This window comes from Nomascus leucogenys, chromosome 8 (assembly GCF_006542625.1).
Source record: "Nomascus leucogenys isolate Asia chromosome 8, Asia_NLE_v1, whole genome shotgun sequence".
Lineage (NCBI taxonomy): Eukaryota > Metazoa > Chordata > Mammalia > Primates > Hylobatidae > Nomascus > Nomascus leucogenys.
This window is the reverse complement of record NC_044388.1, coordinates 90,366,791-90,381,512: the sequence shown is the minus strand read 5'-3', so window position 1 is coordinate 90,381,512 and position 14,722 is coordinate 90,366,791. Positions and strand designations below refer to the sequence as shown.

Sequence of the window (14,722 nt, the reverse complement as noted above, 5' to 3'; positions counted from 1 at the left end):
AATCACACTATATGTGGCCTTTGTGTCTCGTGTCTTTCACTTAGCATAATGTTTTTGAGGTTCATCTATACTGTAGCATGTGTTGGGACTTAATGCCTTTTCGTTTGAGCACCTGTTTTTCAATGATGTTGGGTACTAGAATGCTACCTTTTTTTTTTTTCCTTTTGAGACAGGGTCTCACTTTGTTGCCCAGGCTGCAGTGCAGGTGGCGCTGTCATGGCTCACTGCAGCCTCAACCTCCCGGGCTCAAGTGATCCTCCCACCTCAGCCTCTCGAGTAGCTGGGACTGCAGGTGTGTACAATCACACCTGGCTAATTTTTCATAGAGACGAGGTTTTGCCATGTTGCCCAGGCTGGTCTCGAACTCCTAGACTCAAGTGATCCGCTCGCCTCAACCTCCCAAAGTGCTGGGATTATAGGTGTGAGCCATCCTACCTGGCCTGGAATGCTTTTTTCATCATCCTCCCCCACCTCTCAATCTGAATTCTTACCCGAGTGAGGTCAGAGAAGATTCTCAGAGCAACTGGCTTCTAAACTGGGATCACCAGACTTCCCTGGCCTGTGTCAGGGCAGCCCCCATGCCTCCTCCAGCACATCTCACCTGGATTTGTAGTTGCCTGGTGATCGTCTGCTTCCTCCTGGGCCATCAGTTCTCTGGTGAGCAGGGCCTGTGCCCCATGCCCACACAAAGAGCCAGTACTCAGTAACACTAGCTAGCGTGCGTTCAACACCTGTTGGTTGGTGCACTGGCCACTGGGCTCCTCATCCTGTGTCTCATCTAGTTTATAAAACCCTGGAGGAGGCCGGGCGCAGTGGCTCACACCTGTAATCCCAGCACTTGCGGAGGCCGAGGCGGGTGAATCACGAGGTCAGGAGTTCGAGACCAGCCTGGCCAATATGGTGAAACTAAAAAATACAAAAATTAGCCGGGTGTGGTGGCACGCACCTGTAGTCCCAGCTACTCAGGAGGCTGAGGCAGGAGAATTGCTTGAACCCGGGAGACGGAGGTTGCAGTGAGCCGAGATCGTGCCACTGCACTCCAGCCTGGGCAACAGAGTGAGACTCTGTCTCAAAAAAAACAAAACAAAACAAAACAAAAACCCTGGAGAGAGAGGGGAGTTATTATCCCAGCTTTATTGATGAAGAAAATGAAGGCAGAGTGACTTGCCCAGGGTGACACAGCTTTGGGAGGATGCAGCCAGGAGTTGAACTGGGGCTAATTCCAGAGTTCCTGCTGGTAACTTCTTGTTCCGAATAAAAGAGGGCATCAGGATTAATTAATGTTATCTCTTGAATGTGTCCCTGACAGGGCACAGGCAGGATGGCCGATGCTGACAGGAACCAGCGGTGACTCTGGGGCCCCTGGCAGCAGCTCTGTCTCCTGAAGATGAAGTGGCCCAGGTGAAGCCCAGGCCGGCCCCAATGGCCAGCTCGGAGACTGAGATCCCCTGGGCTGAGTCTGGCCTGGGGAAGGGCCCCCAGCGGCGGCGCTGGGCCTGGGCCGAGGACAAGAGGGATGTGGATAGAAGTAGTTCACAAAGCTGGGAAGAAGAGAGACTCTTTCCCAATGCCACCAGCCCCGAGCTCCTGGAGGACTTCCGCCTGGCCCAGCAGCACCTGCCGCCCCTGGATTGGGACCCACACCCGCAGCCCGATGGGCATCAGGATTCTGAGTCAGGAGGAGAGACTTCTGAAGAAGGTGAGACTGACACCCCTACCCCCACAGTGGTGTCCTGTCCCCAAAACAACATCACACGTTCTTTTTTGTTTGTTTGTTTTTTGAGACAGAGTCTTGCTCCATCGCCAGGCTGGAGTGCTGTGGCACGATCTCGGCTCACTACAACATCCACCTCCCAGGTTCAAGTGATTCTCCTGCCTCAGCCTCCCGAGCAGCTGGGATTATAGGCACGCGCCACCATGCCTGGTTGTTTTTTTTTTTTTTTTAGTAGAGACGGGGTTTCACCATGTTGGCCAGGATGGTCTCAATCTCTTGACCTCGTGATCTGCCTGCCTCGGCCTCCCAAAGTGCTGAGATTACAGGTGTGAGCCACCACGCCCGGCCATCACACGATCTAGCAGGGGGGAAGAGAGTGGAGGCTGCTTCTACATTTTCAATTAAATTCTACAAAGTCTATAATTTAAAATTTTTAAAGATTTAAATTGTATACATAATACCATTCATTGCAGAACAACCAGAAAATAAAAGCACAAAATTAGGTAAAATTTAAAATTACTCATTGTCCCACTCCATCCCCAGATAACCACTGTTTTCCATATGTGTAGATATGCAAATGTAATGTGAATATGGAACAGTATTCTACATACTTCATTATAACCTGCTTTTTGGTTAAATTAATACATGTGAACATTTTCGTAGTTCATCAAATCCTCTCCCACAAGTCATTCCTAGACTTCCATGGATATTCCATGGTTAACTGGCCAGTCTCCTACTGCTGGGCATTTTAGTAGTTTCTAGATTTTGCTGTTATAAATAATGCAGTGATGAATGTCATTAATATATCTTTGCACACTTGATTTGATCATATCTTTGGTAATTTGAATTACTTAGTCCTGGGGTTATGTCCATTTTTGATTTTTTTTTTTTTTTTTTTAATGAGGCAGAGTCTTGCTCTGTTGCCCAGGCTGGAGTGCAGTGGCATGATCATGGCTCACTGCAGCCTCGACCTTTCTGGCTCAATCAATCCTCAGATCTCAGCCTCCCAAGGAGCTGGGGCTACAGGTGCATGCCACCACCCCCTGCTGATTTTTGTATTTTTTGTAGTGACAGGGTCTCACAGTGTTGCCCAGGCTGATCTCAAACTCCTGGCCTGAAGCGAGCCTCTCACCTTGGCCTCCCAAAATGCTGGGATTACAGATGCGAGCCGTCATGCCTGGACATTTTTAAGGTTTTTTAAAATCCCAATTAGCAATGGGAATGTTGGCATTTCTTGTTTTCTACAATAGGTGTGTTCTGGTTGCATCCAGACCAACTTAGACTAAATTCCTAGCTTTGCTTAGCAAGTTCCTTCTGCCTGAATCTTGCTTTTTCCATCTATAAAATGAGAGGAATCATATTGTGGAGAATAGTAAGAGCTGGATACGTGGTAGCTATTGCACTTAGATTATGAGCGAGATGCCCGTGTTTTAGGGTCCTGTGACTCCCGCAGGCTGGTATGATTGGTAGAGAAGCCTCCTCTGGTAGTGGATTGTGCCATTACTCAAAGTTTCACACACCAGATCTGCTCAAAGTGGGCACTGCCCACTGCTGCCCACTGAGGAGCCATTTCTGAGCTCTCTCTCCAGCAGGGGATGGTGACTGAGATGCACTGGGTTGACAGGGCAGAGGTATCTCTTCCTGGGGTCACATGGTAACCCCCTGCTATGTTGTAACAGCTGCTACCTTGTCTTATGCCAGGCACAGGGCTGGGCAGAGTCTGGCCCTCTCTTGTTCCCTCCTCACCACCCTCTGTCAGGTAGGAGGAACTAGCCTCAAGTTTGACTATGGATTGCCAGAGAGGTCAGCAGCTTGCCCATGGCCCCGATGAGGGGTCACAGGAGCCAGGATTGAACCCAGGGCTCCCTAGCTCCAAAACCCAGGCCCCTTCACCCCTAGTGCATGACCCCTAGTGGTGGAAGCAAACTCACCTGCATGGCTGGGGCCTGGGTCCTAGGTCCACGGAACCACTGGGTGATCTTTGGCAACTTACGTAACCTCCCTGGGCTTCAAGTAATGCTGCTGTAAGCAAGATTAACTTGCTGAAGGACATGTTAAGTGGTTAAGAGACGTAAAGGCATCAAAGGTAGGGGAAATAGCATGGAGGAGCAGAGAGTGAGACAAAGGTGCATCTGCCTGAACAGAGTCTATGCCTGGTGGTACCCAAACTATGTCTCATGAAACTTGGACCTATCCCTGAGGTCAACACGGGGTCTAGAGCAGAGTGGGTGCTCCATAAACAATGACTGCACGGATGGTGGTTAGATGCATGGATGAATGGACAGGTGGGTGATGAATGGGTGCATGGGTGGGTAGATGGATGGATGTTGGGAGGAAGGATGGCAGGATAGATGGGTGGGTAGATGGATAAATATTTCTTAAGTACCCACTATGTAACAATTACAATAACTGTCTATTTCCTGGGGGCTTTATATACCTTATCTTCCTCTCTCCCTCCTTCCTTCCCTCTCTTCCTCACTCACCTCCCTTTTCTCCTTCCTTCTGTTCAGTCAACAAATAGTGTCAGGTACCAGCACTGCAAATACAATCGTGAACAAAACAGAGAGCATCCTTGGCTTCATAGAGCTTGCAGTGTAGTGGGCGACACAAATGTCAATGAAACAACCACACAAATAAATGGAAAACTGCTGCTATGATAAGTGTTACAAAGTAGAGGGAGCGAGTCCTATGAGGGCCTGTAAAAGGGAGAACTTGACCTAGTCCGGGAGATCTAAGTCTTCCTTGAGGAGGCAGAGGTTGAGTGAACGCCTGAAGGACAGATAGGAGTTAACTAGGCCAAGGAGGGGAGAGAATTCCCCGGCAGAGGGATGCGCACATGCGTAGCCCCCGTGGTGGGAGGAGCGTTATGTGCACACAGCAGGAGCAGGGGGAGCTTGAGGGGCCATGGAGAGAGATGGATCGGGAGAGCTAATGGAGCCAGGGTGGCAGCAACCTTAGGACCATAGTGAAGGTTCTGCTTTTCTTCCACAGGAAGACATGGATGAGTTTTCAGATGGGGGATGTGGGTGAGGATGGAGGAGATGGTTAGGTGGCTAATGACTGCAGTTAGCCAGACAAGAGAGGATGGGATACGAGCTAAGGTAGTGGTGGTAGACTTCAGAGCAGTAGATGAGTTTGTGATCTTTATAGGAGGTCGCATTGGACAGGACCAAGTGACAGATTGGATTCAGGGGGTTAGAGGGAGAGAGATGGCAAAGATGCCTCCCAGGTTTCTGGCCTGTATGCCTAGAGGGGATGGTGTTGCCATCTGCTGAGATGGGAGGAGACACTGGAGGGACCATCCACCAGGTTTGGGTTTGAGTTTGAAGGACCTCTGAGATAACCAGATCAGGTATCAGACAAGCACTTGGCTAAGTCTACCACCACGCTGGGATTCTTTCCATCCCCACGTGATGAGGAAATGGAAGCCAGAGAGTTGAAGTGACTTAGGGTAAGTTACATGGTGGGTACAGACCTGGTATATGCTAAGAAGTGAATGGCCTGTCTTTCCAGAGGCTGAAGCAGAGGATGTGGACAGCCCAGCAAGTTCCCACGAGCCTCTTGCCTGGCTCCCCCAGCAGGGCCGTCAGCTGGACATGACTGAAGAGGAGCCAGATGGGACCCTCGGAAGTCTGGAGGTTGAGGAGGCTGGAGAGAGCTCCCCAAGGTTGGGGTATAAGGCTGGTCTCAGCTTGGAGGGCCATGGAAACACCAGCCCCATGGCTCTTGGGCATGGTCAGGCCAGGGGCTGGGTGGCTTCTGGCGAACAAGCCAGTGGGGACAAACTTTCCAAGGTCAACCCATCCGTTGAACTCAGCCCGACAAGGTCCTGGAGCAGTGGGACGGTGAGCCTCGACCACCCTAGTGACAGCCTTGATTCTACCTGGGAAGGAGAGACCGATGGCCCCCAGCCCACTGCCCTGGCAGAAACCTTGCCAGAGGGCCCCAGCCACCACCTCCTAAGCCCAGATGACAGAACTGGAGGCAGCGTTGCTCAGGCAACCGCCATGGAATTCCAGGACTCCTCAGCTCCCCCAGCCCAGAGTCCGCAGCGTGCCACAGATAGATGGAGGAAAGAAACGACCAGATTCTCATGCCCTCAGCCCGAGGAACACATCTGGAAGCAGACAAAGACGTCACCTAAGCCACTCCCTTCCCGATTCATTGGCTCCATCAGCCCCCTGAATCCCCAGCCCAGGCCAACCCGGCAGGGCAGGCTGTTGCCCAGACAGGGAGCCACTCTGGCTGGCCGCTCGTCTTCTAATGCCCCCAAGTATGGCCGGGGGCAGTTGAACTACCCACTCCCTGATTTCTCCAAGGTAGAGCCCCGGGTGAGATTCCCCAAAGATGAGAGCTACCGTCCCCCCAAGTCCAGAAGCCACAACAGGAAGCTTCAGGCCCCTGCCAGGCCCCTCATCTTCAAGTCACCGGCTGAGATTGTGCAGGAGGTGCTGTTGAGCAGTGGAGAAGCAGCCCTGGCAAAGGACACGCCTCCTGCCCACCCCATCACCAGGGTACCCCAAGAATTTCAGACGCCTGAGCAAGCCACTGAGCTGGTCCATCAGCTCCAGGTTAGTGGGACTTATGTCTGTGGATGTGTCACCAAGGCCCCTGTTGGCTTGGGGTGGAGGCTAATTGGGGTGGGGAGGCCTGGAGTAGAGGCTGGCTGGGGTGGAGAGGCCTGGGATAGAGGCTGGCTGCGGTGGGAAGCCCTAGGACGGAGGCCGGTGGGGTGGGGAGGCCTGGGGTGGGGAGCCCTGGGTAGAGCCTGGTGGGGTGGGGAGGCCTGGGGTGGAGGCTGGCTGGGGTGGGAAGCCCTAGGACGGAGGCCGGTGGGGTGGGGAGGCCTGGGGTGGAGGCTGGCTAGGGTGGGAAGCCCTGGGATGGAGGCCAGTGGGATGGGGAGGCCTGGGGTGGGGAGCCCTGGGGTAGAGCCTGGTGGGGTGGGGAGGCCTGGGGTGGAGGCTGGCTGGGGTAGGAAGCCCTGGGATGGAGGCTGGTGGGGCGGGGAGGCCTGGGGTGGAGGCTGGCTTGGGTGGGAAGCCCTGGGATAGAGGCTGGCTGGGGTAGGGAGGCCTGGGGTTTGGGCCAGGAACTCCCTGCTGGTGGAGGGAGGGTGCGCCTGGAGCCTTGAGATACACCCAAGCCCTTTGCTCAAAAAGACCCGTGATTGTACTTGTGTTTCAAGGATGATCTGTTTGCTTCTTTTCAACTTCTGCTATGAAAGAATTAAAACACATAGAAGAGAGAAAATCGTAGAATACACTCCCACGTACCTACCCCCTGCATCCACAATTAGCAGCTCCCAAAAACCTTTCTCACCTGTGGCCTTACCTCTCCCTTATTCACCCCCACTAGATTATTTTGAAGCAAAATTTCAGGCATCCAATCATTTTATCTAAATATATGTTAGTGTGTATAATGTCTAAAGATAAAGACCTTATTTTAAACATAACCACATACCATGGTCACCTAAATGTTAACACCAGGTCCTTAAATATGAACAAATATCAAACCTGCATTCAGATCTCTCTGTGTCTCATAGATCTCTCTGTGTCTCATAAATGGCTTATTCGTTCCCGTCCATGGGCCTCAGGATCCAAACATGGCTTGTATATTGCATTTGGTGCCTTTCAAGTCTCTCCTCTCCCTTTTTCTTTTTCTTTTTCTTTCTTTCTTTCTTGCATTTATTTTTTCAGATCTCTTTTACTCTCTTAGTCTGTCCTCCTTCTTACTTCTGCTGTGCAATTCATTTGTTGCGGAAATCAGTCTGTCCTGCAGAGCCTTCCACAGTCTGGGCTTTGCTGATGTGCTGTGGTCTCTCTTCATGCATCCCATTGTCCTCTTTTCCTTGAATATTGGTAGGTTTCGAGCTAGAGGCTTTGCTGGTCTGGAGGAGAAACATGACTATTTCCCCTCCAGACCACAAGCTCCATAGGCGTGGGGAGTTTTGGCAAGAGCACATGATAGGTGGCCTGTGTGCCTCCTTCAGCAAGCACAGGATGCCTGCTGCTCTCTTGTTTGTGATTTTGACAGCCTCTGATGGTCATCGTCTTGGGCTAGTCTTTCATTTGAGGTGACAAGTGGTAGTATGCTAATGATCTCACTCCTGCATTAATTGCTGGAAATATGCTACAAAGTAAAAGTGTCCCTCATCAACTGCTTGGTTACCAAGTTCTTGTTCGTATAGGAAAGGCCAGCGAGGTGCTCCGTTCTGTCCTTTTACTGTTACCGTTACTGACCCATAATGGTACTTAGTTACTTAGTTACCGACCCGCTTTCAGAAGGAGTCAGTTCCTCACATCCTTCAAAGGTGACATGCTTTTCCTTTTTTCCTGCAATGACCTGTTTTTATAAAGCTCTTTGGGCTTGTTTAAGATAAGTGGCTCTGAGTAGGTGGAACAGTGGTTTTAAGTCTTCTATTTTTCTGCCATGGGACTCTTGGGTGATTCATTCAATTTGCCAGTGAAAATCAAGTACTTCTTAAGCACATGCTGCTTAAACACCGACAGTGCAGCAGGGGGAAAGACAGATATGGGCCTCACCCCACAGAGCCAACTGGTGGGCAGGGCATTTGGATAAATAAAATAGTGGCAGCCGTCTGCAATGTGGGTTACGTATCAAGGTAAACCAGCCAGAGGCCCTCAGTCTAGATCCGTTGTCACGGGGGTAGAAGAATTGTCCCACTGCCCTCTCATGCTCCAGAACTTGAACGTGGTGGGTCTGTGTTGCACACAAGCCTGAAGATTGCTCAGCTTGGATCCCACCATTGAATGCTTTCCTCTCAGGAACCCAGAAGCCCTTATGGAGGGGGGTTTGCTATCAGGGTCTCCCAGCAAGGAGGGGTGCATTGTGTGCCTGCGCATGTGACCGTGTTGCTCCCCCTTTCTGCAGGAAGACTACCACAGGCTCCTCACCAAGTACGCTGAGGCCGAGAACACCATCGACCAGCTACGCCTCGGGGCCAAGGTACCAGGCCAGGATGGGGTGGAGGCATGGGCCCAAGTCCCCAAGGAGGTGACACTTTTCCATAGTCCTAGAGAAAGGCCGCTGCCTCCTCCATCTACTGAGGCCCTAGAGATAGTGGAATGCCAGTTTTCTTCTACCTCAACGTCCCTCTGTGACCTTGGGCAGTGACCTTGCCCTCCCTGGACTCTTTTTTTGTTTTTGTTGTTTTTGTTTTTTGAGTCAGGGTCTTGCTCTGTCACCCAGGCTGGAGTGCAGTGGCGTGGTCGTAACTCACTGCAATCTCAACCTCCTGGGCTCAAGGGATCCTCTCACTTCAGCCTCCCTGGTAGCTGGGACTACAGGCAGGCGTCACTGCGCCCTGCTAATTTTTTTTTTAATGTTTTGTAGAGACGAGGTCTTACTTTGTTTCCCAAGCTGTTCTTGAACTCCTGGGCTCAAGTGATCCTTCTGCCTCAGCCTCCCAAAGTGCTGCTGGGATTACAGGCCTGAGCTACCATGAGCCCAGGAATTTCATGAGAATCTCTCTCCTTCTATATGGGTTCTGGAGTAAGACCACCTGGGTTCGACTACTGACTCCATTGCTAACCAGCTGTGTGACCTTAAGGACATTACTTGGACTCTGTGAACCTCAAAAGAGTAACACAGAATTTCTGCTCAGCCCCTGGTGCTTGTTCTTTGGGCCTGAATCTTCCTGGATCACACCTTTGCCTTTCTCCCTCCCCACCACCTCACCACAGCCTCTCCCCTCCCCTGAACGGCAGTATGGGGCAGGAGGAGAGCAGAGGGGGAACCCACCACCCCAGCCCCCACCCCGTCTTGGGAGGAGGCTGTGAATTCTGCACCTTCCTCTTTTCTGAGTGAGGCAGGAAGTGGGACCTGTGCGGCCCCTCGTGGCTTCCTGCTTTTGCTGTGCCCTCCTCTTGCCTCATCAGGCAGCAGTGGAGGAGGATGTGGGAGCTGAGGTGCAGAGATACAGATGCCCCAGTGCCTCCCCCTGTCATGCTCCAGGACCCTGCCCCCACCACAGCTGCTGCTCTCAAAGTCGAGAGGCACTTCCGGGGCGGGTGGGCGGAGGCCATTGTGGTGAGGAAATGGAAGGGGGCCTGTTCTAGGACCAGGACCCCCGCCTGTGTCCCCACACGTGCTGCCTGGCACAGGCAGGACCCTTCCCTCTTGGCCTCATCTGGCACATCTGTAAAAGAGGGGCTAATCAGACTTCCTTCTGGGAGCCAAGCAGGCTCCTTCCAGCTTTCTGAACCGCTGAGCCACATCCAGGGTTGGAAGAGACCGGGGAGTCAGGAAAGGGAGGGGAGGGGGCTTTGTTGGGTCATCTTTTCTGGGGAAACCACATTCCCATGGCTGCAGACTCCAAGTAGGTCCAAGGAGAAAGGAACTGGTCATCAGACCCAAACACTTGGGCTTCCCCATTTGGCAGATTGGGAAACTGGGGCTCCTGTTGGGGTAGGGGCTGCTGAAGGTCATGGAGTGGCGGGGGCTGGAGGTGTGGAGCGTCTCCACCCTCCCTCCTCCCTTCCTTCCTCCTGCACTCATTTAAGGGCATGAGTCAGTATACAGAAAGCATTTACCTGGCACTAGGCAGGCACTTCGTAAGCATTAGGGAATATTATTATTATAAAGGTGTTTACTGCCAGGCCTCTTGTGTGCCAGCCACGGTGACACAGGCGGGGGTGGACACGAGGGAGCACAGCTGGGGTGCCTCCTCTCGTGGGTGCTCCCTTGACCCAGTAGGACTCAGGGCACCCCCCATGTGTACTCACCCTGCCCTGGCTGGCACCCAGACCCCTGGCTCATGTGTGTGAGGGTGTCATAGGAGGAGAGGCCGGAAATGGTTCTGTGCCAGCTCACTCACTCCCCTTTCTGGAAAAATGACTGCTTGGCCCGAGGGCTCTGCTCCCTCCCCCAACCCCTCTCTCAGCCTCAAGAAGTGTGAGCACCGTTCAGGGCTCTGCCAGAAGGAAGCAGGATGATACTATCACCTCCTGCCCAACCCCATCTCACAGCTTCCCTGGGGGAGCAGTCCACGGCAGGCTTGAGCTCCTATGTGCAGAAGAGAACACAGAGCCCGGAGCAGGGAGGATTCACTCCGGGTCCATGGGGCTCGAGGGGAGCTAAGATTCCAGCTGGCCAGTCTTCCTCACTCCATCTGGACCTCTGTGCACTCTACCCCCAAGGCTGGAGAGACCCCAGGATGGTCTTCTGCTCAGAAGCCACAAGTTCAGAGGCAGTCCTCAGACCCCCCCAGGACCCACCGAGCCACTTCACTCTGCTCAGAGCCCACAGGGAAGGGCTGGACCCCCCTGGGAGGGAACTGCGCTGGGGATGTTGCACTGGACACCCAGGCTAGGCATGGTGGGTAGGTGGACAGCAATGGATGGGGACCCATAGGAAGGAGATTGACATTCACTGAGCAGCAAGAGGTATCCCACTGCAGGTTCAGGGTCATATTTGAGCCCCTCCACACACACACTGAGGCGCAGCCAGGTGGAATGATTTGCTCAACATCCCACAGCTGGTGCAACAGGCAAAGCTGGGACTGAAACCTACATCGCCCTGATTCCAGAACAGGTGTTTTTTTCCTCATGCCTGGGTAAGCCCTGGCACTCAGGCCCTGGCACTGGGTGTGGAGAGAGGCATAGGGATGAGGCGGATTGATGACTGTTATAGTAATAAGAATGGTCATAGGTGATGTTTATGGACCACTGTCTTAAATAATTTGCAGTTGGGGAAGCTGAGGCACAGAGAGGTTAAGTAACTTGACCAAGATCACTCAACAAGTAGGTGCCAGAGCAGGAGCTGGAACCCAGCAGCCTAGCTCTGAAGCCCACGAGTGACACCACGCTCTAGCAGAACTAGACTCCGTAGTTGCGGAATCTGCAGCTGGGGAGGCCTGGCCCAGGAGCACCGATGGGTTTGGAGCCTTGGGGTTGGGGCAGGACCAGGGAGCCCAGCTGTGGGGCAGGGAGCCAGGACTGGTCAGGAGTTACTGGTGGGCTCTGTTCTCTACACTGGCCTCTGGCCAGGGTTTATAGTGATCTCACTGCATTTGCTGCCATGTTGCCACCTCCCCCCAGCCCCTGTTCCTCCATCTCAGCTGAAGAGGGATCTGGAAGAGCTGAGGTGACCAGAAATTACCCAAGAAGGAATTACGGAGATGATGTAAAACCACCTCTTGTCAGTGTGTTCTGATGGCTGCAAGTTGGCCCAGAAGCCCCTGGGTGGGGATGGGGGGAGGGGGAGGTTTCTGTATGCAGATGAGTTGGGGAAACATCTTCCTCTCTCTTCCTCCTCCCCTCCCGCCCCATTCATAAAGCCAATTAGCATTTTAAAGGCTGAGAGAAATCCATCTGTGCAGAGAATATTCATTTGTTTAACTCAATGTTTCCCAAATTCACTAGTCCTCCCTTCACAGAATCCTGATTCACCTTTCACAGAATCCCCCGAGGGAGTGAATCCGGCCTTGGGGAGCACCTGGGACACCCTGGCTGTGTCCAGGCAGACCGGCCCTGGGAGGGCCCGGCCTGAGCAGCTGCAGCTGCCACCCCCACCGCCACTCCCCACCTCATCGCTCTGCCTGGGCATCTGCTCAGGTTTTGGGCTTCTCTGCTTCAAACTCCTTTTCGTTCCCTGAAACAAAAGGGCCTCCTCCTGGCTTCCCTGGCCCATCCCCATTCCCTGTCACTCCCTAGGTGGGGCCTGAGGCAGAGAGAGGGTTCTGGGGAGGGAAACATGTCAGAGGGCTGGGCCTCCCATGGGATTTGGGTCACCTCAGGAGAGGGGTGCTGATAGGAAAGGCCCCCACAGGGGAGTCTGAGCAGATGGCTGAGGGGATTATTAAAATCCAGCTTTGTTCTCATCTGGGGAGGCTGGGCCTGAAAGAGGAGGAGGCGGCGGGGACCATGCCACACTTGGAGTTGATTTTTCGGCCACAGCCAGGACCTATACAACTTAAGCAAGAGAGGCTGCTTGCCTGGGGGCCAGGGAGCCCCTTCCACCAGGCCCACCCTAAACTACTCATTCCTGACCTTGGTGCAGCGGGGGCAGTTAAGATAACCCCCTGACATCATGATGAGCAAGTGCCACTAAGGGGTGTTGCTTTTCCATGGGCCTGTCTCCGTGGTGGCTGTGCAGATAATGATGGTAATGATGATAATGGTGATGGTACTAATGGTAATGGTTATGATGATGACAGTAATGGTTAAAATGGTGATGGTGGTGGTGGTGATGATAGTGATGGTGTTGGTGATAATGGTGATAGTGGTGGTGATGGTAATGATGGTGAATGATAGTGATGGTAATAGTGGTGATTGTTATAATGATGCTGATGGTGATGGTGGTGGTAATGACAGTGGTGGTGATGATGCTGATGGTTATGATGCTGATGGTGATGATGATGGTAGTGGTGATGATGGTAGTGGTGATGACGGTGGTGGTGGTGATAATGGTGATGCATGTCAGGGTGGTGGCCGCTATTTATTGAGCACTTATTTCATATGCAGAGAGGTTATTAAGCCAACTAGGACTCAGAGGTGTGCTGTGGTAGAGCCTGGACAGGAACCTGGGCTCTGACTGCAGAACCCACATGCTAAGCCAGAGTTGGCAAGCTTTCTCTGTAAAGGGCCAGATTGTGAAAATGTTTAGCTTTGTGGAGCATATAGTCTCTGTCACAACTACTCAACTCTGCCACCAGAGTGTGAAAGCAGCCATAGACAACACATAAACAAACAGGCATGGCTGTGTTCAATAAAACCTTCTTTACAAAAACAGAACATAGTTCTCTCAACTCTGCTTTAAGCCGTTGAACAGCCTGTGGTTTCCCTCCGCTTTCGAGCTTCAAGAGGCCTTCCCTGGTCACCTGCCTGACTCCAGACTGCTCCCTCACCAACTGGGCTGGCTGCCATGTTAAATCCATCCTCAAATGATAGAGATCCGCTACCAGTGGCAGATTAGTTTGTTTACTTGCTGGTTCACTCATTCATTCAAACAGCTATTAGTTGCTATTATTATCAATATAATAATTATTAGAAATGCTTATATTTGTTAAGAAATAATTATATGTTATGTGGTATATTAATTATGATAATTATAACACACATTATTAATAAAAAATTACTGTTAATAGGAGAACCATAGGTGTTGGGGTCAGATAGAGCAGTGTTGTAATTCTCATCCAAGGACTTATCAGCTAGGGATTTTGAGTAACTGACTTAATAACCTCTCTGTGTCTCAATTTTTTCTTCTATATAATGGGCTGTTGGGGTCCCCACCCTGTCTTCCTTTCAGGACTGCCATTAAGAATAAATAAAAAGGCATGCAGTTCTTCACCTGTGTTTGGCCTAGCCAAGGGCTGCACTGAAAGATGGTATTTATTACTACACGGCGTGTGTGTTGAGCTCCTGAATGAAGATGAGGCATTTCAGGTAGGCTTGCCCCTACCCTGACTTGGCTCTGCTGTGCCTCCCTGCTTCCACAGGTGAACCTGTTCTCTGACCCACCCCAGCCCAGCCACAGCATCCACACAGGAATGGTGCCCCAGGGGACCAAGGTCTTGTCCTTCACCATCCCACAGCCCTGCTCTGCAAAGTGGTGGCCGGGCCCAGCCGAGGACCCCCAGGCCTCTGTGGCCTCAGGTGAGTCCGGGAGAAGGGCTGCAGCTGGAGGCTCCTTCTGCCTGAGATTCTGCTCTGTGGGGCTGACTTGGTTCACCCTGGGGATGGCACTGGCCTCAGGCCAGGGGAAGGAGGGAGGCAAGGCCCCACCCTGGGCACTTTGACTCAAAAGAGTCAGAGATGTGGAAAGTGTCCTGGTTTGATCCACAGCAGCCTGGGGGCAGCCCTGGCCCTGCCACTTGGCATCTTGGTGACCCTGGGTGAGTTGAAAACGTAGAGCATTGTCCCTGGGGAGCCCATATCTCAGCCAGGCCCTGTGCTAAGCCTTGACACATGTGACCTCACTTAATCCCCACAACCCGCTGAGGTGTGCACTGTTGTCACACCCATGACAGCCAAGGGGACCAAGGCT

General features: G+C 52.4%; 1 protein-coding gene across 4 annotated transcripts in view; it reads left to right on the top strand.

The window, feature by feature from the left end:
• AKNA (AT-hook transcription factor) overlaps window positions 1-14,722 on the top strand; it is a 63,609-nt gene that overhangs the window by 16,080 nt on the left and 32,807 nt on the right. For all 4 annotated transcript variants that reach the window (XM_030817687.1, XM_030817685.1, XM_030817684.1 and 1 more), the window contains 4 exons: window positions 1,310-1,699; window positions 5,228-6,285; window positions 8,609-8,683; window positions 14,175-14,331. In XM_030817687.1, the coding sequence (XP_030673547.1) occupies window positions 1,423-1,699; window positions 5,228-6,285; window positions 8,609-8,683; window positions 14,175-14,331 (1,567 nt within the window). In that variant the 5' untranslated portion in view covers window positions 1,310-1,422. The remainder of the gene's footprint in view (window positions 1-1,309; window positions 1,700-5,227; window positions 6,286-8,608; window positions 8,684-14,174; window positions 14,332-14,722) is intronic.